Source organism: Drosophila suzukii, chromosome 2L (assembly GCF_043229965.1).
Source record: "Drosophila suzukii chromosome 2L, CBGP_Dsuzu_IsoJpt1.0, whole genome shotgun sequence".
In the NCBI taxonomy this organism is placed as follows: domain Eukaryota; kingdom Metazoa; phylum Arthropoda; class Insecta; order Diptera; family Drosophilidae; genus Drosophila; species Drosophila suzukii.
The window spans coordinates 25,570,469-25,595,737 of NC_092080.1; the positions used below are offsets into that span (position 1 = coordinate 25,570,469).

General features: G+C 38.7%; 1 protein-coding gene and 4 long non-coding RNA genes across 6 annotated transcripts in view; 2 read left to right on the forward strand and 3 right to left on the reverse strand.

Annotated features, from left to right (window-relative positions):
* Nucleotides 1-14,043, reverse strand: part of Acer (Angiotensin-converting enzyme-related) — a 35,412-nt gene extending 21,369 nt beyond the window's left edge. Inside the window, exons 1-4 of one of the 2 annotated variants that reach the window (XM_017082984.4) lie at nucleotides 13,797-14,033; nucleotides 13,171-13,735; nucleotides 11,612-12,853; nucleotides 10,544-10,874 (exon numbers count right to left, since the gene is read on the reverse strand). In XM_017082984.4, coding sequence (XP_016938473.3) covers nucleotides 10,837-10,874; nucleotides 11,612-12,853; nucleotides 13,171-13,735; nucleotides 13,797-13,844 — 1,893 coding nt within the window. In that variant the 5' untranslated portion in view covers nucleotides 13,845-14,033 and the 3' untranslated portion in view covers nucleotides 10,544-10,836. Of the gene's footprint in view, nucleotides 1-10,543; nucleotides 10,875-11,611; nucleotides 12,854-13,170; nucleotides 13,736-13,796 lie in introns of those variants that run through there. The other variant, XM_065862891.2, reaches the window with a different exon arrangement.
* A 2,638-nt stretch (nucleotides 14,044-16,681) lies between these two features.
* On the forward strand, nucleotides 16,682-18,095 carry LOC139355171 (uncharacterized). Its single transcript, XR_011605901.1, has 3 exons — nucleotides 16,682-17,705; nucleotides 17,772-17,861; nucleotides 17,916-18,095. It is a non-coding gene; the product is annotated as an uncharacterized lncRNA (long non-coding RNA).
* Nucleotides 18,096-18,828: 733 nt separating this feature from the next.
* Nucleotides 18,829-19,448, reverse strand: LOC139355170 (uncharacterized). Its single transcript, XR_011605900.1, has 3 exons — nucleotides 19,186-19,448; nucleotides 19,040-19,119; nucleotides 18,829-18,985 (listed from the first exon to the last, which is right to left on the reverse strand). It is a non-coding gene; the product is annotated as an uncharacterized lncRNA (long non-coding RNA).
* Nucleotides 19,449-20,420: 972 nt separating this feature from the next.
* LOC139355172 (uncharacterized) lies at nucleotides 20,421-21,148 on the forward strand. Its single transcript, XR_011605902.1, has 3 exons — nucleotides 20,421-20,749; nucleotides 20,816-20,895; nucleotides 20,950-21,148. It is a non-coding gene; the product is annotated as an uncharacterized lncRNA (long non-coding RNA).
* Nucleotides 21,149-21,691: 543 nt separating this feature from the next.
* Nucleotides 21,692-22,395, reverse strand: LOC136116493 (uncharacterized). Its single transcript, XR_010653440.2, has 3 exons — nucleotides 22,059-22,395; nucleotides 21,903-21,992; nucleotides 21,692-21,848 (listed from the first exon to the last, which is right to left on the reverse strand). It is a non-coding gene; the product is annotated as an uncharacterized lncRNA (long non-coding RNA).
* Nucleotides 22,396-25,269: the final 2,874 nt, after the last annotated feature.

Consider the following 25,269-nt stretch of genomic DNA (forward strand, 5'->3'; position numbering starts at 1 on the left):
ATAACGCTTAAATCTGTATACCGCCGGTAGGTGGCGCATTTTAATCTCGCTTTGCTGCTTGCATATCTCCATTTAGCTGAGTAACGGGTATCTGATAGTCGAGGTACTCGACTATAGCGTTCTTCCTTGTTTTTTAATGTACTGCAGCTGTGCATTTTCTGTTTCTTGCTTTAGAGCTCGATTTAGTGAGCGAGTGGCTTCCTTAGTGGTTTGCCAGGCACGTCGCAGGCGCCTCTTTTCTAGGACTAACCGTTCAATTTGCAGATTAGTTTTGAAGTGGTTGGTTTGCACGTCCCTGCCTTGTGGTGTTGAGATAGTGGCTGCCTCCACGAATACTTCTTCAAGAGCATCGGTAGAGCAGTCGATGTCCGCTTCTATGTTGAAATGAGGGGTTAATTTGATGTGTGAGCTTACATACTTTTTATATTTTAACCAGTTGGTTCTGTGCGACGTCAGCCTGAGGGGTGATCTGTGATTTTTGTAATATTAGTTTTTGTAATTAGTTGAAAACCTGATTAGGATGCCGGTTTCGCCGTGGGCTTTACCATCTGGATGGTCTGTGCGGTAGAAAGTGTAGCCTCTTATTTGGAAGTTGTATTTGTTTGTGAGGTGCGTCTCTACCAGTAGCATAATGTCGATATGATTTTCATTCAGGAACTGTGTTACTTCAAGGTTGTGCCGTGAAACGCCATTGGCGTTCCACATTGTTATTCGTAGATTTGCCATCTGATTATTTGGACTGCTTAGCTGCAAGTAGCTGTAACACCATGTTCTGGTTTTGAACCAGTGTTTGCATGGTCGTTTTCATGAATGACATGAGTTCCATCATACTTTGTTGCATGGTGACGACCATCATAGTTTCCAGAGTGCTTTGCGACTGTACTTGGATCTGCTGAGCGTTTCCTAGATTAGACTGGAGTGGGTTTTCCGTCCCCGATCGAAGGGCATCGGCGTATGAGAATCCCTTCTGGGTATTTAGTTGACCAAATGAGGATCTTGCAGCCGTGCCGAAAAATACTTCCGGCGTCGTACGCGAGTAAGTGTACGCATTTTGGGTGTTCTGATGACGCGTTGCTATCACTTTTCGCATGCGGTCCTCCTTGTAGATCGGACAGCCCCTGTAGTTTGCCGTGTGGTTACCTTGGCAGTTAACGCATTTTTTCTTTTTGGGGTCTTCTTTGTTGGCAGGGCAGTTAGCCGAATTGTGGAAGTCTCCACAAGCTACACAGACTGTTCGAAGTGAACAGTATGCCCTGGTGTGTCCATACTCCTGAAAATTTTTGCATTGCACTGGGCCGTTCATTTCATGTGGATCTTCGACATTAATTCTTCGGTTCCATAAGTATTGCAGGTTATAAATGAAGTGCACTTCATTTTTCTTCAAGACTCTGCTGTCTGGCTCCAGCTCGACCCTGAAGAGTGGTTGCGGCTCTTTTTTCCTGTTTATAATGTTACTGACGTTCTTTGCAGAAACCCTTTTTCCTTGAGAGCATCGATGATTTTTCTTGAATCAAAAACATTTTCGGATAGTTTGGGTTTTAAGAATGATGTATTCTTGATTCAAGAAGGCGCAGCATATTCATCAACAAACATAAGAAGTGCGTTATATTATTGATTTAAGCACAAATTGTACTTGTTGATATACTTTTTATTTTTGAAGCTTTGTAGTACTATTGGGAATAATTCATTCCTATTTTAAGAATACTAAAACCTATTTTTCTGAAATTAAGTACATTTAGTGATCACACTAAGAATGTTCGTACTTACCAAGAAACATTTTTTTTCAGAATATATTATACTTAGGTTAAGCAGAAATCGTACTTGTTTGGTCCTGTTTATTGAAAAATGTTCTTGAATCAAGCCATTTTTCGGATAATTTGTGTTTTAAGAACGATTTATTCTTAATTTAAGAACGCGCAACATTCTCATTCTTAAAACAAGCCCAAAAAATACTATCCGAAATCAAGTATAAACCGCGCTCAAATTTAGGATGCGTTTTTTTCTGAGTATACTTATCACTATTCCATTTAAATAAAACTATAAACATATTATAATAACATTACAATTAAATCAGAAAAACCAATCCCACAAATATGGGGGCTCAACCTACGTGAAAAGTGAAAAGTAAAACGACGAAAAGTGTGCTTAGGAAAAGATTTTAAACGACAAAAACTGTGGAAAACGAGGAAAAACTTAAAAAACGACGTACGAGTGTGTTAAAACGACGCTACAACCACCACTGTGATCTGCCATATACATATATAACGACGCGTATGTGTATATAAACGACGGGTAGAGAACGCGAGTCAAAACGACTAATACGAGTGTAAAGAAGAGCAACGAGTACAAGCGAAAATTTACAAGAACTGTTTCTGCAAACATGTCCAGTCTAGCAGATTTTGAGTCAGTTTTACAGGCGTTAAAATCTGAAAAAAATAAGAATGTTGACCTGCTGCACCAGTTTGTCTACGAAAATGACGGCGATCGGCATAACCGAAAGCGACTACGGGGTTTCGACGGGTTTAACTTTTTGGAAACTGATGAGCTTTTCAACCAGAAGGTGTCTCACGTTGCGCAAAATTTATCAAACAGCGACCTTGCCATAATTTGCAACATTTTGGGCTTGCAACACGACAAAAGTGATCTCATGCTACACATATTCCGAAATTTGCGGGAAAACTGCTGGAAGATGCAGATGAAGAGGACGAGAAGAGAATGACGAACATAACGACGATAAAAGTTCTAACGGGTTTCGCTCTGTGCGAAGCAACACGGAGAAGCAGAAAAAACTGAACAACGCACGGGCTGTCACAGTGGCGTCCAACAATAACGATTCCGCCTCTGTACAAAGATTCGCTGTGAATTCGCCGCGTTTTTCTGTAAACTTCCGCGATGTAGAAGACTCTATTCGGCCGTTCAGCGGAGATGACACCCTTGCAGTTGAGGTTTGGATTTCCGATTTCGAGGACATGGCTTCCATTATGTATTGGGATGACCTGCAAAAACTCATTTTCACGAAACGTTCTCTAAAAGGTCTCGCTAAAGTCTTTATTATGAGTGAGCGTGGTATCAAAAATTGGCAAATGTTAAAAAACGCGTTGATCAAAGAGTTCAAAGCCGAAGTAAATAGTGCTCAATTGCATAAGTTAATATCCGAAAGGAAAATCAAAAACAATGAAAGTGTTCAAGAATATTTCCTGAATATGAAAGAAATTGGTTCTCGTGTCAGTGTAGACAACTGTGCACTTATGCAATATGTGATTGACGGAATCAATGATTTAAGTGTTAACAAATCGATTTTGTACAATGCCAAAGACTTGATGGAGTTCAAGGAAAAAATTGAAGTGCTACGAAAAAATTCGCGAAAAATCCGGAAAGCCTAAAATTTACGAAGACAAGTCGGAATACCCGATAGGTAAAGAAAGTGTGGGTCATATGAAGTTTCAATGCAAAGAAAGGTTCATTGCTTCAACTGTGGTGCCGGTGGCTATACATCTAATCAGTGCCCCAATCGAAACAGTGGTCGAAAGTGCTTTAACTGTAACAATTTTGGACACATATCGAAGGACTGCCCCACAAGCAAGATAGAAACGGTTGAAACTCCGAAAAATACGCGCAAAGTATCCGCTGACAAACTTTCGATGTGTAAAGAGATCTATATGAAAAGCAACAAGTACACAGCCCTTATTGACAAAGGCAGCAAATACAACATTGTAAGTGAAACAACGTACGTAAGCCTGAACAAGCCAAAACTGAGTGCTGTGAACATTTTTCTTGTCAGCTTCGGGAACAACCACCAGGTAAAACCATTCGGTTCTTTTAAAGAAGAATTCGAAGTTGACGATTAAGTGTTTGAAGAAAATTTTCTTGTTGTCTCATCTGACTTTCTAGACGTGCAAGTTGTGATAGGTGCCGAATTTTGTAACAACGCTGAAATAACAATAAATCGTGACGGAATAAAAATACAAAGCCAGGAAAAGCATGCCGAAAGTGAATTAGGTGCGCTAATGAAAATCAACGTCGAAAGTGCCGAAAATTTAAAGGTAAGCTTTGACGAGAGTGCAACAACTGAGAAAAAACGCAAAGTTTACGATCTGATTAAGAACTATAACCCGACGAGTACAAAAACAACAAAGGTTTTAATGCGTATCGTTTTAAAGGACGACACTCCCGTACATTCGCGCCCGCGTAGATTCGCGTTTTCCGAGCGGTGTATTATAGACGATCAAATCGAACAATGGCTCAAGGACGGAATCATCGAGCATTCTGAGTCAGAATACAGCAGTCCGGTCGTCCTGGTAAAGAAACGCGATAACACACTTCGACTCTGCATTGACTATAGAAGGATTAACAAGGTAATAGTTCGAGATATGTTTCCCCTTCCCTTGATCGAAGACTAAATAGACCGTCTGCAAGATGCCCATGTATTCAGCACGCTGGACCTCAAAAACGGATTTTTCCACGTTAATTTCGATGAATAAAGCCGCAAGTTCACATCCTTTGTAACTCACAATGGCCAGTATCAGTTCCTAAAAATCCCTTTTGGCCTCACGAATTCTCCAGGCGTATTTCAAAGACACGTTAACGCCATTTTCCGAGACTTTACCCGATCTGGTATTGCGATTCCCTACGTCGACGATATCATAGTCCAAGCTGCAGACGAATGCGAAGCAGTAGCCAATCTCAAGACAGTCGTCAAGCGATGTGAGGAGTATGGTTTAGCTATCAACCTAAAGAAATGCTGCTTCCTAAAAAAGAAAATCGAGTTTCTTGGCCATTGTATTGAAAACCAATCGATCAGCATCTCGGAAGACAAGACGAAAGCTGTGACGAAGTTTCCTCTCCCGACAAACCAGAAGCAATTACAAAGCTTTCTGGGTCTGGTTGGATATTTTCGCAAATTTATTCTGAGCTTTTCAATTATCGTTAAACCTTTGACCGATCTAATGAAGCATGACACTAAGTTTTGTTTTTCTGACAGAGAGATTGACGCTTTTAACAAGCTTAAGAGTTTGATTACCTAAAAACCTGTGCTCAAAATTTTTCATCCACAGCACGAAACAGAACTTCATACAGTTGCTTCGATTGATGGTTTTGGGGCAGTTTTACTCAAAAAATCTCCTAAGAATAACCATGTTCATCCAGTGTACTACATGAGTAAGAAAACTACAGACGCAGAAAGAACGTTTTCTAGCTACGAGTTGAAGATCCTGGCAGTGAATACTGTTGGGTATGAATTTCAAGCTGATCAGCGATTGCAATGCTTTCCAAAAAACGATTGAGAAAAGAGCAGTCGCACTTTGGATCCTCGAACTTCAGGAGTTTGACTTTGAAGTCGAACACAGATCAGGCACACGCATACGCAATGCTGATGCTCTAAGCCGTTACCCTGTAATGATGATCTCCGACGATAGTTTGCACAGCAAATTGAAGAGTGTTCAATCGCAGGACGAGGAATTAAAAGCCATAAAAGACATCCTTGCTGAAAAGTCTATACACAACAATTTCTTTTTACGATATGCTTTGCTGTACAAATTGGTGAACGACGACGAGCTTATTGTTGTACCACCGATCCTTCAACGTGAAATCATTCGACAGGCTCATGAAAAAGGACATTTTTCTGTAAAGAAAACCAAAGAGATCATCGGAAAGACAATTTATAGGTTTGGCTTCATATTTTACATTGCTAAGCTTGAAGACAAAATCCAAAGACAGATTAAATGCTGCATTCCGTGTATCGTATCCAACCGCAAGCTTGGGAAAAAAGAAGGAGAATTGCACTCATTGCCCGAGGAAGCGGAGCCACTTCAAACATTCCACATCGATTTTTTGGGTCCTCTCGAATCAACTCACAAGGCGTACAAGCACATTCTTGCTGTCATTGACGGATTCACCAAATTTTGTTGGCTATATCCTACGAAATCAACATCCTCTAAGGACGTCATCACTAGACTAGAGGCTCAGAGCGCAATATTTGGAAATCCTGCTCAAATAATATCCGATCGAGGCACAGCGTTCACTTCAGACGAGTTCAAGAAGTATTGTGAGGATGAGGGCATTGAACTTCACGCAGTAACAACTGGAGTTCCGAGAGCAAACGGTCAAGTCGAACGCCTCAACGCCACAATTGTATCTGTACTGTCCAAACTGTCTTTAGATGATCCTAGCAAATGGTGTAAGTTCGTAAACCAGGTGCAGCAGACAATTAATTTGACGTACTGCAGAAGAACACACACAACTCCATTCGAACTTCTTGTAGGCATCAAGGTGCGTACGAAAACAGTCGTCCTGTTGAAGGCAATGATTGAGCAAGAGTTGATACAACTGTTTCAGGACAATCGCGACGAGATCCGCAAAGCTGCAAAGCAACAGATCCTGACTATGCAGAATGAAAACAAGCACTCATACAACCTCAGACGTAGACCAGCAGCAACATACAAAGTTGCCGATATTGTCGCTATCAAACGCACGCAACTTGGTGGTGGACTTAAGTTAAAGCCTAAGTACTTGGGTCCCTACCACGTTACAAAAGTCAAACCGAAGGACACTTACGATGTTGTAAGGGAATCGCTAACAAATTCACAGTGTATATGAATCAAATTGTCAATGTAGTGAGTAATGAAACTTCGATAAGCATCTTAGAAAATCTGGTTAACGATAATGTGGAACTAGCTGATAGTGATAAGTTCATATTAAGAAATATTTTAAATGAATTCTCAGATAGATTCATAACTGGCATGCCACACAGGCGTATAACTACAGGAGAATTAGAAATTCGTCTAATTGATGAACATAAGTCTGTACAAAGACGTCCGTATAGATTAAGTGCAGAAGAAAAAGTAATAGTTAGGGATAAAATTCAACAAATGATTGAAAGCAATGTCATCCGCCAAGTAGCTCTCCATTCGCTAGTCCTATGCTTTTAGTTAAAAAGAAATTTGGCAGTGATAGACTGTGCATTGATTTTCGCGAATTGAATGCGAATACGGTGTCTGATAAGTATCCATTGCCATTAATATCAGATCAGATAGATAGATTACGTGGTAGTAAATACTTTAGCAGTTTGCACATGGCCAGCGGATTTTATCAGATCCCGATTCACACTGATTTCATCGAGAAAACACCTTTCGTGACTCCAGAAGCCCATTACGAGTTCCTTGCTATGCCATTCGCTTCGTCAGTATTTCAAAGAGCGATAGTACGAGCCTTAGGTGATTTGGCATACTCGTATGCAATTGTTTATATTGATGATGTGTTGATAGTCGCAAACTCCAAAGAAGATGCTTTTACAAGATTGAAAGTTGTGCTTAAAGCCTTGTCAGATGCCGGATTTTCATTCGACATAAAGAAGTGCACATTCTTCAAGACAGGAACAGAGTATCTCGGGTTTTATATTAAAGATGGCGAAAAAAAACCCAATCCTAGAAAAAAAAAGGCTTTATCCGCATTAAGCCAACCAACTACTGCCACGCAGTTAAGACAATTTATAGGTTTGGCTTCATATTTTAGACAGTTTGTTTTGGATTTGTTTGGAAGCAGAATCATGAAGAAATACGTAAAAAGATTATTGACGTGTTGACAAGTGACCCGGCGCTGACGATATTCAACCCTGAGCTTCCGATCGAATTGCATTCAGACGCCAGCGCGGATGGTTACGGTGCAATGCTCCTTCACAGAATTGACGGAAAATGTAGGGTGATCGAATATTTCAGCAAGTGTACATCCGCTTCAGAATGAAAATATCATTCATATGAACTAGAGATTTTAGACGTGTATAATGCTGTAAAACATTTTCGACATTATCTGCATGGTAGAAAGTTCGTCATCCATACTGACTGCAATTCCTTAAAAGCGAGTCGCACCAAGGCACGTGTACACCGATGGTGGGCGTTCTTGCAGGCTTTCGATTTTAGCGTACAATATAGAAAGGGAACTCAAATAGCACATGTAGACTGCCTATCACGAAATCCTATTCCAGAGGCCTCGAAAACAATAAACAAAGAAGTTGAGGTTCGCGTTGACTTGGCAGTGATAACGGATAATTGGCTAATCCCTGAACAGCAGAGGGACTTAGGTATAGTTGATATCATGAATCAAATAAATGGAGGTGAGATGCAAGTTGACAGAGCTAAAACTTTTGAAGTTAGAGCCGGAATGTTGCATCGCAAAATTCAGAGAAGTGGTAAGACTCGTTGCTTACCAGTGGTTCCGAGAGCCTTTAGGTGGTCGGCAGGTATATCACTTTTTGGGGTTCCTAGTCGTATCATTGCAGATCAAGGTAGGACCTTTGCTAGTGGTCGATTCCGTGACTTCTGTTCATCAAATATAATTCAATTACATTTAATTGCAACAGGGGCAAGCAGAGCAAACGGCCAAGTGGAGCGCGTGATGAGCACGTTGAAAGGAATGTTAATAGCAGTTGATACAAGCGAACGCTCTTGGCAGGATGCGTTGATGGACACCCAATTAGCTATGAATTGTACTAGTAATCGGGTGACTAATTTCAGCCCTTTAGAATTACTAATAGGAAAGAAGGCAAGACCTTTGGGCATGTTACCCATAAAAGCTGAACCCAAGGAAGACTGTAAGGAAGATAGGGCAGAAGCTAAAGAGAATATGGATAAAAATGCCAAATATGATAAAAGTAGAGTTGATCAAAATAAGGCAATAATTGTGAAACACGGGATTGGCGATCATGTCTTGCTAAGAAGTGAGGAACGGCATCAAACGAAATTGGATCCCAAGTTCAAGGGACCGTTTGTGGTAACAGAATTGCTCGAAGGACCTGTTGAAATCATTGACTAGTAAACGAACATAAAAGTATCCGCATGAGAGCTTTTGAAAATTTCCAGATAAACGAGTTGCGTCTGAGTTTGTCGAAGAGAGTGTTGGCGTTGAAATAGACGCAGGAGATGAGTTGAGATCTGTTACCTAAGAGAGGTGCACAGGACATCACACACAGAGGTTAAGTTTGATCTAATGAGAGATTGTGGCACTAAAGATGCACATCGTCGCAAGTGGCGGCAAGGGCCTGTACTGTGTTTTGATAAATTGTAAGCCAAATGGTCGCGCTTGCGCAGAAGAATACAATCTACTAATGAGAAAGAGTTATCCTGCCAAACAGTCATTTGTAGACACAAGATGTGTACTAAGGATTAAAAACAAAAAAAAGACATGATTTAAGCAAACGAGTAACTTCGAATTTGTTTCAGATTAGCAAGATGTGATGCCAAGCCATGCACACGAGTCAGGATAGCCGTGTCGAGAGAATTAACAATATTAATATTTGATGTAAAATAAAATCAATGTAACGGAGAGAAACCTGTCAATAGAAATAAAGTGTTGAGAGAAAGAAGTGTGACCTTCTAAGACCGTTTAAGGGTCTTAAGAGCGTGGCTAGGTGGGAACTCACCTTAGCCGAGTGTGCCGCAATTGTTGAGAGTAAAATTAAAGGGAGTAGAGAACAAATTAAAAGAATGACAAGTGACTACAGAATGATAACGACACGGTAGAGTTGTGTAGAGTACAAAAGGGTTTAGGTTTCATTCTTTCGAGAACCTTTAAACGGGCAACACCAGCAATTGCGACTCGCTGCGCATCTTAATAAGAAAACCCAAGTGAAAGCAAAATCATGACGGATAAATCAACTCGCGAAGTGGCGAAGAGACCCCTATCTCCGACATATATATATTCTTGATCAGCATGACTAGACGAGTCGATCTAGCCATACGTATACGTATACGGACCCTCATGACATTTGAGTCTGAAGCGGTACCCCATATTTGGATGCAATCTCGGTAAGCTGTGAACTCCTGATTGTTCTTTATGTGTTGTTGATAGACTTTTATCAGCTTGGAGCTTTATCAGAGTTCCCCTCTGGACAAAGTCGTGGCTGGGTATACTAGGTTCGTCGGAAAGTATGTAACAGATAGAAGGAAGCGTCTCCGACCCCCGTCTGTCCGTATGTAAGCTGTGATCTCGGAAACTATAAAAGATGCAATACTGGGATTCGGCATGCATATTCTAGAGATTTCTGCGCATCGCAAGTCTGTTTCGTCAGTGTGCCACACCCACTTTAACGCGCGCAAACCTTCCAAAAATGTGGCTCCTACAGTTTTAATGCTAGAACAAAAATTTTACTGCCGCCCACTTAGCCATATAATGAGATCGCGAGTAAGAAGCGCATTACAATCTCGCTTTGCTGCTTGCATACCCCTTCTCCCTTTGGTCCCTTTAGCTGAGTATCGGGTATCTGATTGTCGATGTACTCGACTATAGCGTTCTTCCTTGTTTTTGACCTCGAGTTGGCATTCAATTTTTATTTAAAAATACGGGTCGCGACATTGGGAAAACATAAAAAAAATTTGTTGTTTTTTGAATTGTGTTAATAATACCATTTATAAAAATGAGATCGCGAGTAAGAAGCGCATTACAATCTCGCTTTGCTGCTTGCATACCCCTTCTCCCTTTGGTCCCTTTAGCTGAGTATCGAGTATCTGATAGTCGATGTACTCGACTATAGCGTTCTTCCTTCTTTTTGACCTCGAGTTGGCATTCAATTTTTATTTAAAAATACGGGTCGCGACATTGGGAAAACATAAAAAAAAATTTGTTGTTTTTTGAATTGTGTTAATAATACCATTTATAAAAATATAATGTAATGACAATTGGTTAATGAAACAAAAGAAAAGATTCGAATGAATCGTTACATTAAATATCAATTTAAAGTTCATAGCTCGAATTTGCTATTAATTAAATTTTTTTTTTTTTATGACAGACTTAGTAAATTTTTTGGCGAGTCTCAACAACCTTAAGTCAAAATCTGGGTAGCGTAGTCTATGTGCTAAATGTTCCACAGCAATGCGAGGGGATCTCTGCAAAAATAAAAGTATTAATATAAAAACAAGCAAGAACGCTATAGTCGAGTACCTCGACTATCAGATACCCGTTACTCAGCTATAGGGACCAAAGGGAAATGGAGATATGCAAGCAGCACAGCGAGATTTAAATGCGCCACCTACCGGCGGTAGATAGATTTAAGCGTTATGGGCGTAAGAGTGGGCGTGGCAAACTTTTTTTGAATAAATCATTACATTTTAGTTAAAATTTTTATCAAGCATGAAAATTGTGGGCGTCACAGGTTTTTGCGGTTTGTGGGCGTTAAAGTGGCGTGGCAAACTTTTTTTTGGGTCAATCGATTGGTATTGATGAGAACAGCACATTTCAGCTAAAATTTTTATTCTAGCATCAAAACTGTAAGAGCCACAGTTTTGGGCGGTTTGTGGGCGTTAGAGTGGGCGTGGCACTCTACTGAAACAAACTTGCGCTGCGCAGGAATCTCAGGAATCTGCATGCCTAATCCCAGTATAGTCTTCCGAGATCTAAGCGTTTATACGGACAGACGGATAGACGGACAGACGGACGCAGGTAGATCGACTCGGCTAGTGATCCTGATCAAGAATATATATACTTTATGGGGTCGGAAACGCTTCCTTCTGCCTGTTACATACTTTCCGACGAAACTAGTATACCCTTTTACTCTACGAGTAACGGGTATAATCATTCTGTAACTTACAACTCAGCAAAAAAAACCATTTTGTAAAGCACTTACTGTCTGTAGGTCCCCAACCTAGTGGGACGTTCAACCGTATATTCTCCTGCTTGAGCCATTGGTATAGCGGGTCAAAGTACTCTAAGAGTGCCGATGGGTCCATTTCCGTCTCACCCGTGAACTCCTGGAGAACTACCTTCCAGTGCCGGGAGTTGCCCTTGGAGAGGAACTGGCTTAAAGATCTTCCAGCCGCTTTGCTGCCAAAGATATCACAGTTGTCCAAAGTAAGGCGACTGTCATTGGGAGCATATTGTCCGGCCTGACGGCATAGGGCTTTGTGGAACTGGAACTGGAAGATGTGGGCGGCAAAATAACGGAGGTATTCAACATCCGCATCAATGTGGTACTTTGCCGGCGGGTCAAAGTCTTTTTCGGTGCGGAAAACTGGTGGCTCGACGCCACCAAACTCGGATCGCATCTGCCAGAAGCCGCAGTTCCATTGCGATTCATCTAGTTCATTGCGAAAAACAGCATAGCGATACTTATCCACGGCGTAGCCGAAGGGCAGGAAGACAATCTTGGAGAGAGCTTGCTTGAACAACTGATTGATTCGACTCTTCTCGTCCAGTCTACCATTATCTATCAGTCCAATTGCTTTCAAGTGCTTCGGGGACATCACTGACAGGGCTATCAAATCGCCAACGGCTTCGTGGAAGCCAGGATTGGGAGCTCCCCGGTAGACAGCCGGCTGCTGTTCGTATTGCAGGTAGTATTGGATGTGTCCTAGCTCATGATGCACTACATAAAAGTAATGATTGTCGATATCCGTGCACATCTTTATTCTGACATCGCTGTCTTGGTAAAAGTCCCAGGCGGAGGCATGGCAAACCACCTGACGATCGTCGGGACGGGTGAGCACACTCAGATTCCAGAAACTGGGTGGCAGGGCGCGCATTCCGAGCGACTGGAAGAATTGATCGCCCAGCTCAAATAGCTTCTGCACCGTGTATCCTTGCCGTTCCATCTCAACCTTAACGTCCACAAAAGGCTTCTCCGGATACGGAGTGAAGAGATCGAGTAGCTCGTTCCACGATTGACCCCACATGTTGCCCAGCAGGCTTATTGGGATGTTCCCCTCCACTGGCATCACATCCGGACCGTAGTGCTGTCGCAGGCGGAAGCGCACGTAGCCGTGAAGTTGTCTGTAGAAGGGCAGCAGCTGCTTGAATGTAGCATCAAGTTGTCTTTCAAAGTCCGCGTCCTCATAAAACTGCACCCAATAATCTGCATAAGAACGGTGACCTACATATACATTGAAAGAGAAATTATGTTAACCATTTCAATACATAATAACCAAACCATTTGAAATCGTACAATAGCTTTCCAAATATTTTCATTCAAAATTATTCGAACAAAGGAAATTGCTGTTGCAATCAGAAAAAGTGATAGCCTCTACCCTTTTCATTTTAAAAATTCATGGTAAAACAGATTGAATAGATTAAGTTGAATTAAAAAAACTCTCGTCTCGTATTGCACTTAATCAGGACACATTTTCTCCACGTGTTGGCCAGACGATTTCCCCGTTTTGGGTCAGACAGCAGGTTATCAATGCCACTCACCATTCAATTGTGAAGCCTTGCGCGTAAGACGCACATACTCGGCGAACTGATCCCGCATGGGGGTTCCGGACTTATCGTACCACTCCCGCCAGTACCAGGACAGCTCCTCAGGATCCCGGCTGTGTGACAAACGCTCCTGGATGTGTGGCTCCAGAGCAAGAGAGCAATCACTGCGGTTTGTATAGGAACACACTGTGACGGTGGCGTAGTTCGTCTGCATCGAACTGATGGCATTTTGCAGGGCCAAGTAGTCGTCGGAACTTAGGGCGGAGGCTCCCAGTTTGGAGAGGTGCTCGGCTTGTCGACGTATGTCTGCATCCTCGGACTGAACGTAATGTGAGACCTTTATCCTTTCGGCCAGACGTTTATTAAGCTCCGCATTCCGAGCATAAACCCCGATCATGGCTTGACGATTTGCCTCCGAAACATTAGTATTATATGTATAGCCGGACAAGAACTCCTCGTGAAAACGTCTACGCAATTGTTCATTCTCCAACTCGAAGAACCTGCGGGCCTCTAGGACTGAAGCCAAACAACTATTTCCCATGGATAGTCCATGGGGTAGCTGGTAAAACATTTGTTTAAATATAAAAATAAAAAGGGTTCGGTGGGATAGAAATACTTACCCACAGCGTTAGAACAAGCCATAACGCTACTAAATTGAATATCCCCATTGCTTAAAGCCGATCCGAGGTCAAGCCGCGCTTATCTTTGCACTTTGAATTTTCAGTAACACTGCTCCAAAACAAAGACGCAACACTTCCGATTGCTTGCCAAGCAATGCTTGGACTTCTCGACGTTGTTGTTGAATTCTGAATTCTGAACTCAGCGGAGAACTGTTTATATACGAGATAATGCAATTCGCAGTGCTGCCAACTGAAGGTCGTTAGAAAAGCTAAAAATTTAAAATGGTTGGTAAGCGTAATTAAATATATAAATAAATAATCTAATTTAAAACCATTTGTATATCGAGAGGTAGAGTTTCTGAGGAACCAGAGTAGTAACCTTTGTTTTTGCATACTAATATCGCATTACTTCCTTATCTATCGCGAAAGAAAATAATTATACTTTTTTCCAATGTAAATATTAATAAATTAGTTCTAATAAATGTGGCCATTAATTAACTAACGGGAACAATTAATATCCTCTTCCCACATAGTCCGACATCCATGTTTTTTCAGTGTAAATCTAAATTCTTTTTCATAACACTGAAAAGTTCGTTCATTCACTGTAACAACGTAAGTAACTCTAAGAAAGGAAAAATTCAATAAAGCTAAAACTCATTAAATTAGATTAGGAAAGTGGTTGTTATCTCAGGGACAAAATTGAAATCTTTCTGCGAACAAAAATATTAATTTTAGCACGAAGAAGTGATATGAAAACATGATATGCGATACATAAATTATAACAAATATATATTAATAATATATTTTGTGCTACCATAATGTACAATTTTGATACATGTAATTTACTGACCCTCAAAATTTTTCAGACAGTTTAAATAAGAACAGGAACAGTCAATTTTACAACAGTATTGTTGAATTGAACTCCCCTTTCTTTGTGTTGTGACGCTGTTCATGTCAGCTGTTATTGGATGGCAAATAAATCTATAACGGTCATTCTTCTTATTGTTGAAATATTTTGTTAATTTTCAACAGATCCGCGATACAATGAATTGCATCTCTAAAAAGGTTAAAATAAATGTACACGCATTTAAATGAATGTTTTAAGTATTTTTTACGTTATCTTAATTGTTTTTAAATATTTGTGCCATACATTTTATTTTAAGAATTTACTAAATATATTAGTCAGTTTACTCTGGCTAGAAAAAAGCTGAGTAAAGCTGCACTCTTGAAATCGATACAAAATTAAATACAGCTTGCAGCCTCGCATTCACTTACAATCACAAGAGTGTGCGTGTTCATAAATTGAACACCTGCCCGCCAATCTACCTGGCCTGATATACTCTTTGCTGTTGTCTCCGCATTATCCGTGGCTTGAACGCCTCTCAGCTGTTCTGCTCATTGCTAACGGTATTCTGTACATAAATTATAATTACTGTAACCATGATAAAGAGTCATGAAGGTCATATATAAATAGCTCAAGCGTTCTTATTTTTACAGGAGTTTATCAAAATTTCAAAGTCTATTCTGTAAGTTGAATTTACATACCTATTGGCCAACAGCTGGGCGTCCACAGTTTTAATGCGAGAAATAACATTTTAGCAGAAATGTATTGGTTTCGTCAATATCTATCGATTGGTTTAACAAAAAGTTTGCCACGCCCACTCTGACGCCTACAACCTCTCTGACGCTGACATGACCAAATATTGCAAGCGCCGCTAGGTGGCGCCTTGCAATTTCGATCTCGCTTTTCTGCTTGCATATCTCCTCTGATGCGAGAGGATCCCGGCTCGGATACATACTCCGAGCATAAGGAAATGCTAGAGCCTGGCACTTGCTCCCTGAACCCCGACCCTATTATTTTCTTTCGTGGCAGAATGTCTTTTTAAGTTTTCACAATTTTTTTTTGTCTAAAGTGATAAATATAAACGTTTTAAGAAATAAACAAGGAAGAACGCTTTAGTCGAGTACCTCGACTATCAGATAACCGTTACTTAGCTAAAGGAACCAAAGGGAAATGGAGATATTCAAGCAGCAAAGCGAGATTGAAATGCGCCACCTACCGGCGTTAGACAGATTTAAGCGTTATGGGCGTTAGAGTGGGCTTGTCAATTTTTTTTTTTTGATCAATCGATAGGTATTGACAAGACCAATACATTTCAGCTAAAAATTTTTATCTAGCATGAAAATTGTGGGCGCCACAGGCTTGGGCGGTTTGTGAGCGTTAGAGTGGGCGTGTCATATTCGCGTAACAAACTTGCGCTGCGTGCAAGGCTACGGAATCTAAATCTGAGATTCCAATTCTCTATATTTGATAGTTTCCGAGATATCCACGTTCATATTTACGATATTTTGAGGTTTGTGGGCGTTAAAGTGGGCGTGGCAAACTTTTTTTTGGGTCAATCGATAGGTATTGACGAGACATTTCAGTTAAATTTTTTATTCTAGCATCAAAACTGTAGGAGCCACAGTTTTGGGCGGTTTGTGGTCGTTAGAGTGGGCGTGGCACTCTGCTGAAACAAACTTGCGCTGCGCAGGAATCCCAGGAATCTGCATGCCTAATTGTATTGTAGCTTGTATAGTTTCCGAGACCTCAGCGTTCATACGGACAGACGGACATGGCTACACAGAAAAAAAAAGAGCCAGGATCAATTTGATATGCGCATGGTAAATTTGTGATTTTTAGACACACATCATTTTTACCATAAAATAATGTCAAATTGATACCAAAAAATGTCAAGTTGTCGATTTCTCTCTTTTCCGAAATTCTTTGACATCGAAAAAGAGAGAATATATCAATATGGCGACATCAATCACGTGAGTGGAAGCGAAAAAGATATATTCGATCATGTTGTCTCGCTTGCACTTAAATACGTTTTAGTGGATTGTTTGACACTTGAGTTTTATCGCGAAGCCGGTCAGACGTACATTTTCAGTGTTTCCCTAAGTGCGCAGAACAAGGAAAAGATGAGTAAACTTCATATATAATGTGTATATGTGTAAAGTGCTATAATAACATAGTAACATAATAAGCGGAAAAAACTAAAATCGATTTTCTTAGTTGCTTTTTTTATATAACTGCCCTACGACAACAAAATCATGTGCAACTACCCTTCAGTTCTGCAGTAGGGACGCGGTGATATGGCTCAAGGCAAAAAGCTTTTTTGTTTTTTTTTTTTGTGCCTAAAACGCTGTGCCGCTGTTGACGTCAGCAGAGAAGTCGGCGCAGTGTAGAAGACTGCCTACGAAAACGATCGTGCAACAAAGTGAGGCAGATATTCGGAGCTTCCCTCTCTTTCTTTGTCTTATAATCTGCCTGCACTCGGCGCTCTCAGAGACAAATTTCGGCACGTCCGTTATTTCTTTTGAGTCTCTCCGTTATGTTCGGCTAGCGACTAATGTTTCGGCGGAAAAATTTTCGTGGCGCAGCGACATGTGAGTGCCTTAATATTTTAGGAGCATTATTGTATATCGAAAAATAACAACTAATATTGTTTTATAAAAGTAAATTACTTGATTATAGTAAAATTAAGTAAATTGAATTTACTTATAATGTTATATTTACTTATTATACATTCTTATTACAATATAATTTTATAGTTAAGTTATAGAAATTTAGTCCGTTAAAATTGATTTAAGTATTTAAAACATTTAAGTATTAACATTTAAAAAAAAATCGTATTGTATTTTTTACTCAAGAAGTAAAAACTATATAGTCGGATATATTTCACTTTAGAAAGGGTATAGGTGCAGTGGCACGCGCCAACAGCGAAGAGAAAACAAAAGAAATCTAGTAAAGGGGTGAGAAGACTTGGTGCATTCTGTTTGAGTGATTGAAAGGGAAGCATCCATTTTAATGGTGCGCAGCAGAGTTACTTTAGTCGTCTCTTTAAGTTAATATAATAAAGTCAGGTAAGTGCTACGTTAAGTTTTAGATGTTGTGCATTGATCTTAGTTTAAAGTACGTAAATTTTGAAGGTATTCAATGGGTTCCGTTAGCCGAAAGTGGATGACGAAATGTTTTGATCCAATAAAAAACCTGCAAAGGGTTAAACACAGCTATAAAAGGTAAATAAACAATTAAACAAATAAAACGCATTTTTTAAACATATGTTTTTTCAGGAGCGTTGGCCAAGAATTCAGAGGACCCGGACAAAGGTTTAAGAACGGCGATGACTAACGTTAAAAATAAGCTTACGAAGCATAAAAACAGAAACAATAATTGTACAATTTTTGAAAATCTAAATAATACCATATAATTAAAATGAATTAAAATGAAATTAAATATGTATGTATTTAAAATTTTATAGTTTTATAATTAAAAACTCAAGAAAAAATTCTGGTTTTCACAAGTGATTCACTTGGGACGTGTCCCTTGCAAGTGATTTCACAAAGTGAAAACTCAAGGAAAAATTCTGATTTTCCCAAGTGATTCACTTGGGACGAGTCACCGGCTCGTGACAGGCCATACGAAAAATGAGTATAAGGAACAAGTGAAATCCCGTAGGACTTCGAAAAATTTTCATTTGAATTTTCACTTGTGAAAATGCGGGGTACCTACCCTTCAGTTCTGCAGTAGGGACGCGGTGACATCCCTTCAGTTCAAAAAAAAAAGTTTCACTTGTGAATCACCTTGGGAATCACCTGGGACATGTCCTCGTGCACAAGTGAAGAACAAGTGACGCTCCATATAGAAAATTGTATGGGATGTCCGCATTTTCACAAGTGAAAATTCAAATGAAAATTTTTCGAAGTCCTACGGGATTCCACTTGTTCCTTATACTCATTTTTCGTATGGCCTGTCACGTGCCGGTGACTCGTCCCAAGTGAATCACTTGGGAAAATCAGAATTTTTCCTTGAGTTTTCACTTGTGAAATCACTTGCAAGGGACACGTCCCAAGTGAAACACTTGGGAAAATCAGAATTTTTCCTTGAGTTTTCACTTGTGAAATCACTTGCAAGGGACACGTCCCAAGTGAATCACTTGTGAAAATCAGAATTTTTTCTTGAGTTTTCAATTAAAAAAATATAGAATTTAATTCATTTCATTTTAATTATATGGTACTATTTAGATTTTCAAAAATTGTACAATTATTGTTTCTGTTTTTTTGCTTCGTAAGCTTATTTTTAACGTTAGACATCGCCGTTCTTAAACCTTTGTCCGGGTCCTCTGAATCCTTGGCCAACGCTCCTGAAAAAACATATGTTTAAAAAATGCGTTTTATTTGCTTAATTGTATATTTACCTTTTATAGCTTGTTGCAGAATTTTTATTGGCACAAAACATTTCGTCATCCACTTTCGGCTAACGGAACCCATTGAATACCTTCAAAATTTACGTACTTTAAACTAAGATCAATGCACAACATCTTAAACTTAATGTAGCACTTACCTGACTTTATTATATTAACTAAACGATTAAAGTAACTCTGCTGCGCACCATTAAAATGGATGCTTCCCTTTCAATCACTCAAACAGAATGCACCAAGTCTTCTCACCCCTTTACTAGATTTCTTTTGTTTTCTCTTCGCTGTTGGCGCGTGCCACTGCACCTATACCCTTTCTAAAGTGAATTATATATCCGACTATATAGTTTTTACTTCTTGAGTAAAAAATACAATACGATTTTTTTTTAAATGTTAATACTTAAATGTTTTAAATACTTAAATCAATTTTAACGGACTAAATTTCTATAACTTAACCATAAAATTATATTGTAATAAGAATGTATAATAAGTAAATATAACATTATAAGTAAATTCAATTTACTAAAGTTTACTATAATCAAATAGTTTACTTTTATAAAACAATTTTAGTTGTTTTTTTCGATACACAATAATGCTCCTAAAATATTAGGGCATTCACATGTCGCTGCTCCACGAAAATTTTTCCGCCGAAATATTAGTCGCTAGCCGAACATAACGGAGAGACGCAAAAAAAAATAACGCACCGGCCGAAATTTGTCTCTGCGAGCGCGGAGTGCAGGCAGATTATAAGACAAGAAAGAGAGGGAAATATCCGAATATCTGCCTCTCTTTGTTGCACGATCGTTTTCGTGGGCAGTCTTCTACGCTGCGCCGACTGCTCTGCTGACGTCAACAGCGGCACAGCGTTTTAGGCACAACAAAAAACAAAAAAAGCTTTTTGCCTTGAGCCATGTCCACCGCGTCCCTACTGCAGAACTGAAGGGATGGCTCAAGGCAAAAAGCTTTTTTTGTGCCTAAAACGCTGTGCCGCTGTTGACGTCAGCAGAGCAGTCGGCGCAGCGTAGAAGACTGCCCACGAAAACGATCGCGCAACAAAGTGAGGCAGATATTCGGATATTTCCCTCTCTTTCTTGTCTTATAATCTGCCTGCACTCCGCGCTCGCAGAGACAAATTTCGGCTGGTCCGTTATTTTTTTTTGCGTCTCTCCGTTATGTTCGGCTAGCGACTAATATTTCGGCGGAAAAATTTTCGTGGAGAAGCGACATGTGAATGCCCTAATATCTTAGGAGCATTATTGTGTATCGAAAATATACAACTTATATTGTTTTATAAAAGTAAATTATTTGATTATAGTAAAATTAAGTAATTTGGATTTACTTATAATGTTATGTTTACTTATTATACATTTTTATTACAATATATTTTTTAGTGTAATTATAGAAAATTAGTCCGTTAAAATTGATTTCAATATTTAAAACATTAGTAGTATTAGTATTAACATTTTTAAAAAATTCGTATTGTATTTCTTACTTAAGAAGTACAAATTATATAGTCGGATATATTTCGCCTTAGAAAGGGTATAAGTGCAGTGGCACGCGCCAACAGCGAAGAGAAAACAAAAGAAATCAAGTAAAGGGGTGAGAAGACTTGGTGCATTCTGTTTGAGTGATTGAAAGGGAAGCATCCATGTTAATTGTGCGCAGCAGAGTTACTTTAGTCGTCTCTTTAAGTTAATATAATAAAGTCAGGTAAGTGCTACGTTAAGTTTTAGATGTTGTGCATTGATCTTAGTTTAAAGTACGTAAATTTTGAAGGTATTCAATGGGTTCCGTTAGCCGAAAGTGGATGACGAAATGTTTTGTGCCAATAAAAATTCTGCAACAAGCTATAAAAGGTAAATATACAATTAAACAAATAAAACGCATTTTTTAAACATATGTTTTTTCAGGAGCGTTGGCCAAGGATTCAGAGGACCCGGACAAAGGTTTAAGAACGGCGATGTCTAACGTTAAAAATAAGCTTACGAAGCAAAAAAACAGAAACAATAATTGTACAATTTTTGAAAATCGAAATAGTACCATATAATTAAAATGAAATGAATTAAATTCTATATTTTTTTAATTGAAAACTCAAGGAAAAATTCTGATATTCACAAGTGATTCACTTGGGACGTGTCCCTTGCAAGTGATTTCACAAGTGAAAACTCAAGGAAAAATTCTGATTTTCCCAAGTGTTTCACTTGGGACGTGTCCCTTGCAAGTGATTTCACAAGTGAAAACTCAAGGAAAAATTCTGATTTTCCCAAGTGATTCACTTGGGACGAGTCACCGGCACGTGACAGGCCATATAGAAAATTGTATGGGATGTCCGCATTTTCACAAGTGAAAATTCAAATGAAAATTTTTCGAAGTCCTACGGGATTTCACTTGTTCCTTATACTCATTTTTCGTATGGCCTGTCACGTGCCGGTGACTCGTCCCAAGTGAATCACTTGGGAAAATCAGAATTTTTCCTTGAGTTTTCACTTGTGAAATCACTTGCAAGGGACACGTCCCAAGTGAAACACTTGGGAAAATCAGAATTTTTCTTGAGTTTTCACTTGTGAAATCACTTGCAAGGGACACGTCCCAAGTGAATCACTTGTGAAAATCAGAATTTTGCATTGAGTTTTCAATTAAAAAAATATAGAATTTAATTCATTTCATTTTAATTATATGGTACTATTTAGATTTTCAAAAATTGTACAATTATTGTTTCTGTTTTTTTGCTTCGTAAGCTTATTTTTAACGTTAGACATCGCCGTTCTTAAACCTTTGTTCGGGTCCTCTGAATCCTTGGCCAACGCTCCTGAAAAAACATATGTTTAAAAAATGCGTTTTATTTGTTTAATTGTTTATTTACCTTTTATAGCTGTGTTTAACCCTTTGCAGGTTTTTTATTGGATCAAAACATTTCGTCATCCACTTTCGGCTAACGGAACCCATTGAATACCTTCAAAATTAACGTACTTTAAACTAAGATCAATGCACAACATCTAAAACTTAACGTAGCACTTACCTGACTTTATTATATTAACTTAAAGAGACGACTAAAGTAACTCTGCTGCGCACAATTAACATGGATGCTTCCCTTTCAATCACTCAAACAGAATGCACCAAGTCTTCTCACCCCTTTACTTGATTTCTTTTGTTTTCTCTTCGCTGTTGGCGCGTGCCACTGCACTTATACCCTTTCTAAGGCGAAATATATCCGACTATATAATTTGTACTTCTTAAGTAAGAAATACAATACGAATTTTTTAAAAATGTTAATACTAATACTACTAATGTTTTAAATATTGAAATCAATTTTAACGGACTAATTTTCTATAATTACACTAAAAAATATATTGTAATAAAAATGTATAATAAGTAAACATAACATTATAAGTAAATCCAAATTACTTAATTTTACTATAATCAAATAATTTACTTTTATAAAACAATATAAGTTGTATATTTTCGATACACAATAATGCTCCTAAGATATTAGGGCATTCACATGTCGCTTCTCCACGAAAATTTTTCCGCCGAAATATTAGTCGCTAGCCGAACATAACGGAGAGACGCAAAAAAAAATAACGGACCAGCCGAAATTTGTCTCTGCGAGCGCGGAGTGCAGGCAGATTATAAGACAAGAAAGAGAGGGAAATATCCGAATATCTGCCTCACTTTGTTGCGCGATCGTTTTCGTGGGCAGTCTTCTACGCTGCGCCGACTGCTCTGCTGACGTCAACAGCGGCACAGCGTTTTAGGCCAGTGGTCGGCAGCGGCCTATCTAGTGAGCATAGGGAAGTGTTCTGCCCATCCTCTGCTCGCTCACGTATAACGTACATGTTCGTGTGACTTTGGCATGGGTCTTCGGGTAATTTTTTTCTCAACTTCGGCGCGCTTTTTTGTTGCTGCGGCAGAGGATCTCAGTGCAAAGCAGAGAAACGTCTCGCTTCAGCACGCCGCGCGCAAACTTCGTGTTTGTTACACTCACACTAATGCAAGGCAAACTTGTGATGGTATGTGTGTGCCGACCACTGGTATAGACAGATGCACGCGATTTTCATTGCTTTTCATTAAATGTTGCTTATTCTTGAAAGTCTTTCACAAATATTCTGTTATTACACAATTAATTAAGGTTTCAAATTTAAGCGAGCAATTTCAAGCTTATGTGGTGGATGCCGAACTGGAATCTTATACGATTGTATAAAAACTATAATTATAAGTTAATCACAAGTAAAAAATTTTTGTAAATAAGTATACATAAGTTAAAAAATGACCCAATGTAAATATCTAAAATAATGTGTCAATAAGAAATACTGAAAATAAAACAAAATAAATAATAAAAAAATTTGGAATATTATTTTTTAATTTAAATTTGTCCTTGACATTATAATATCAAATTAACAATAATATTAGTTTGGTATTTTTAATATCCAATCTACAACAATGTACATTTGAAATTATAATATCAAATCTACAACAAAATCAAATTTACAACAAAAACATTTCAAAAAATTGATACCGACTAATGCAAAAATGATATTAGCGAAATATCGTTTTTACCATTTCGAACATATCAAATTGATATGTGCCGTATCAAGGCCAAATCGATACTGGAGTTCATCAAATTGACCATCATATATCAATTTTTTTTTCTGTGTAGATCGACTCGGCTAGTGATCCTGATCAAGAATATATATACTTTATGGGGTCGGAAATGCTTCCTTCTGCCTGTTACATACTTTCCGACGAATCTAGTATACCCTTTTACACTACGAATAACGGGTATAAAAAATTTGGGAGCTTATTTGAAAGCAAAACATTTTTGGTGCAAGAAAAGGCTTAAAAAGGAGCTCACGAAGTCAAATTTATTTAATTTGCCCGCAAGAGCTAAATAATTCTCTGAGTCGGACCTGCATGTGTCGTCAGCTTCCTTTCATATTCCATGTAGGTTCAGAGGTTGAGGAGCATCTGATCCAAATATTTGAGTTTGGCTTCACATTTGCCGACTGAATCTTGAGATCTCATATATCTGTGACGTAGGGGTCTTTTAAACTTTACCAGTTCCATAACCTCAGGTTTAACAGAGCCTGAAGTGGGTTGGAGCAAAGATAATATGGACTACAAGATAAGTAACCACCACAACGGAATGTACGCAAAATTTTTTGTGTGGATTTTCGATTTGGATTTTCGATCTTCCTAGAGTGCGTTGTCCGTGTAAGAATCTTTGGTTGTGTCAGTGTATAATTTCGTGTACTCTGATGCAAAAAAGCTCAATCTCGCATTTGACCGAAGCGCTGTGGGTTAGGGCTCTAGTATCATGAGAGAATATCATGCTTACTTCGATAGCCCTGCAGATGATTTTCTTGCACCAATCCCCTTAAGCCGATATTTTGTAGGAGGTATTTCTAAGGGATCGAAAATATGTGGCAATATTTTTAAAACAGGTAGAAATTTCGAATTCGAATTCCAAAATTTGGGTGAATTTCCGTTTAGCTTCAACGCCCGATTTCGATCAAACTTTCAATATCCATATTTGGGGTCCTGATTAAGGTAAAAATAGTCAAAGTTGGCGCAAATAACGGGATCATGAAAAATAACGGTAAAACTGTTTTTTGTAAATATATTCGAATAAATTAACTGTATCGAAAAGTTTGCCAGGGAGAAATGAAAGCTATTGAAGATATAAGTAAATTATGTTTTGTACCCTTTCTCTGTAAAACTATTAGTTTTCGTTAAAAACGGTAAATAAGATTACATTTTCACAAGTTTTGAAAATAATAAACCGTTGGAGCACACTTGCGTCATTTTGCGCGATATATCAGACGAATGCTCGTTGTTATATCGCGTGTCGATATCGATATCGATGTCACTCGTTGTTTAGTAATGGTACGACCAAAACACGAGAACGGCATTAATTAGTAATAAATTAATAAATGAAGAACACGAAATTAAAATAATAAAGTCTAAATAAGAAGTATAAGCAAAATGTGTTGGCAAGAGCATTTCAGTTGTCGTAGTTCAAAATAAAGGTAAAAAAAAAACGGAAATGAAATGTACTAACAAAAATTATATAATAAGCATTTCTATTGTCGCAAGCAAACATTTTTTTGAAACAAAAATCGTGGCGTTTTTTTTATAACTTTTGCCTGCTTTCCCAGGTCTCAGTACTATCTTCGGTATGTATATGTGTACCTGATTTTACTTCTTTACTTGTATTTTTCGCTTAAGCCTAG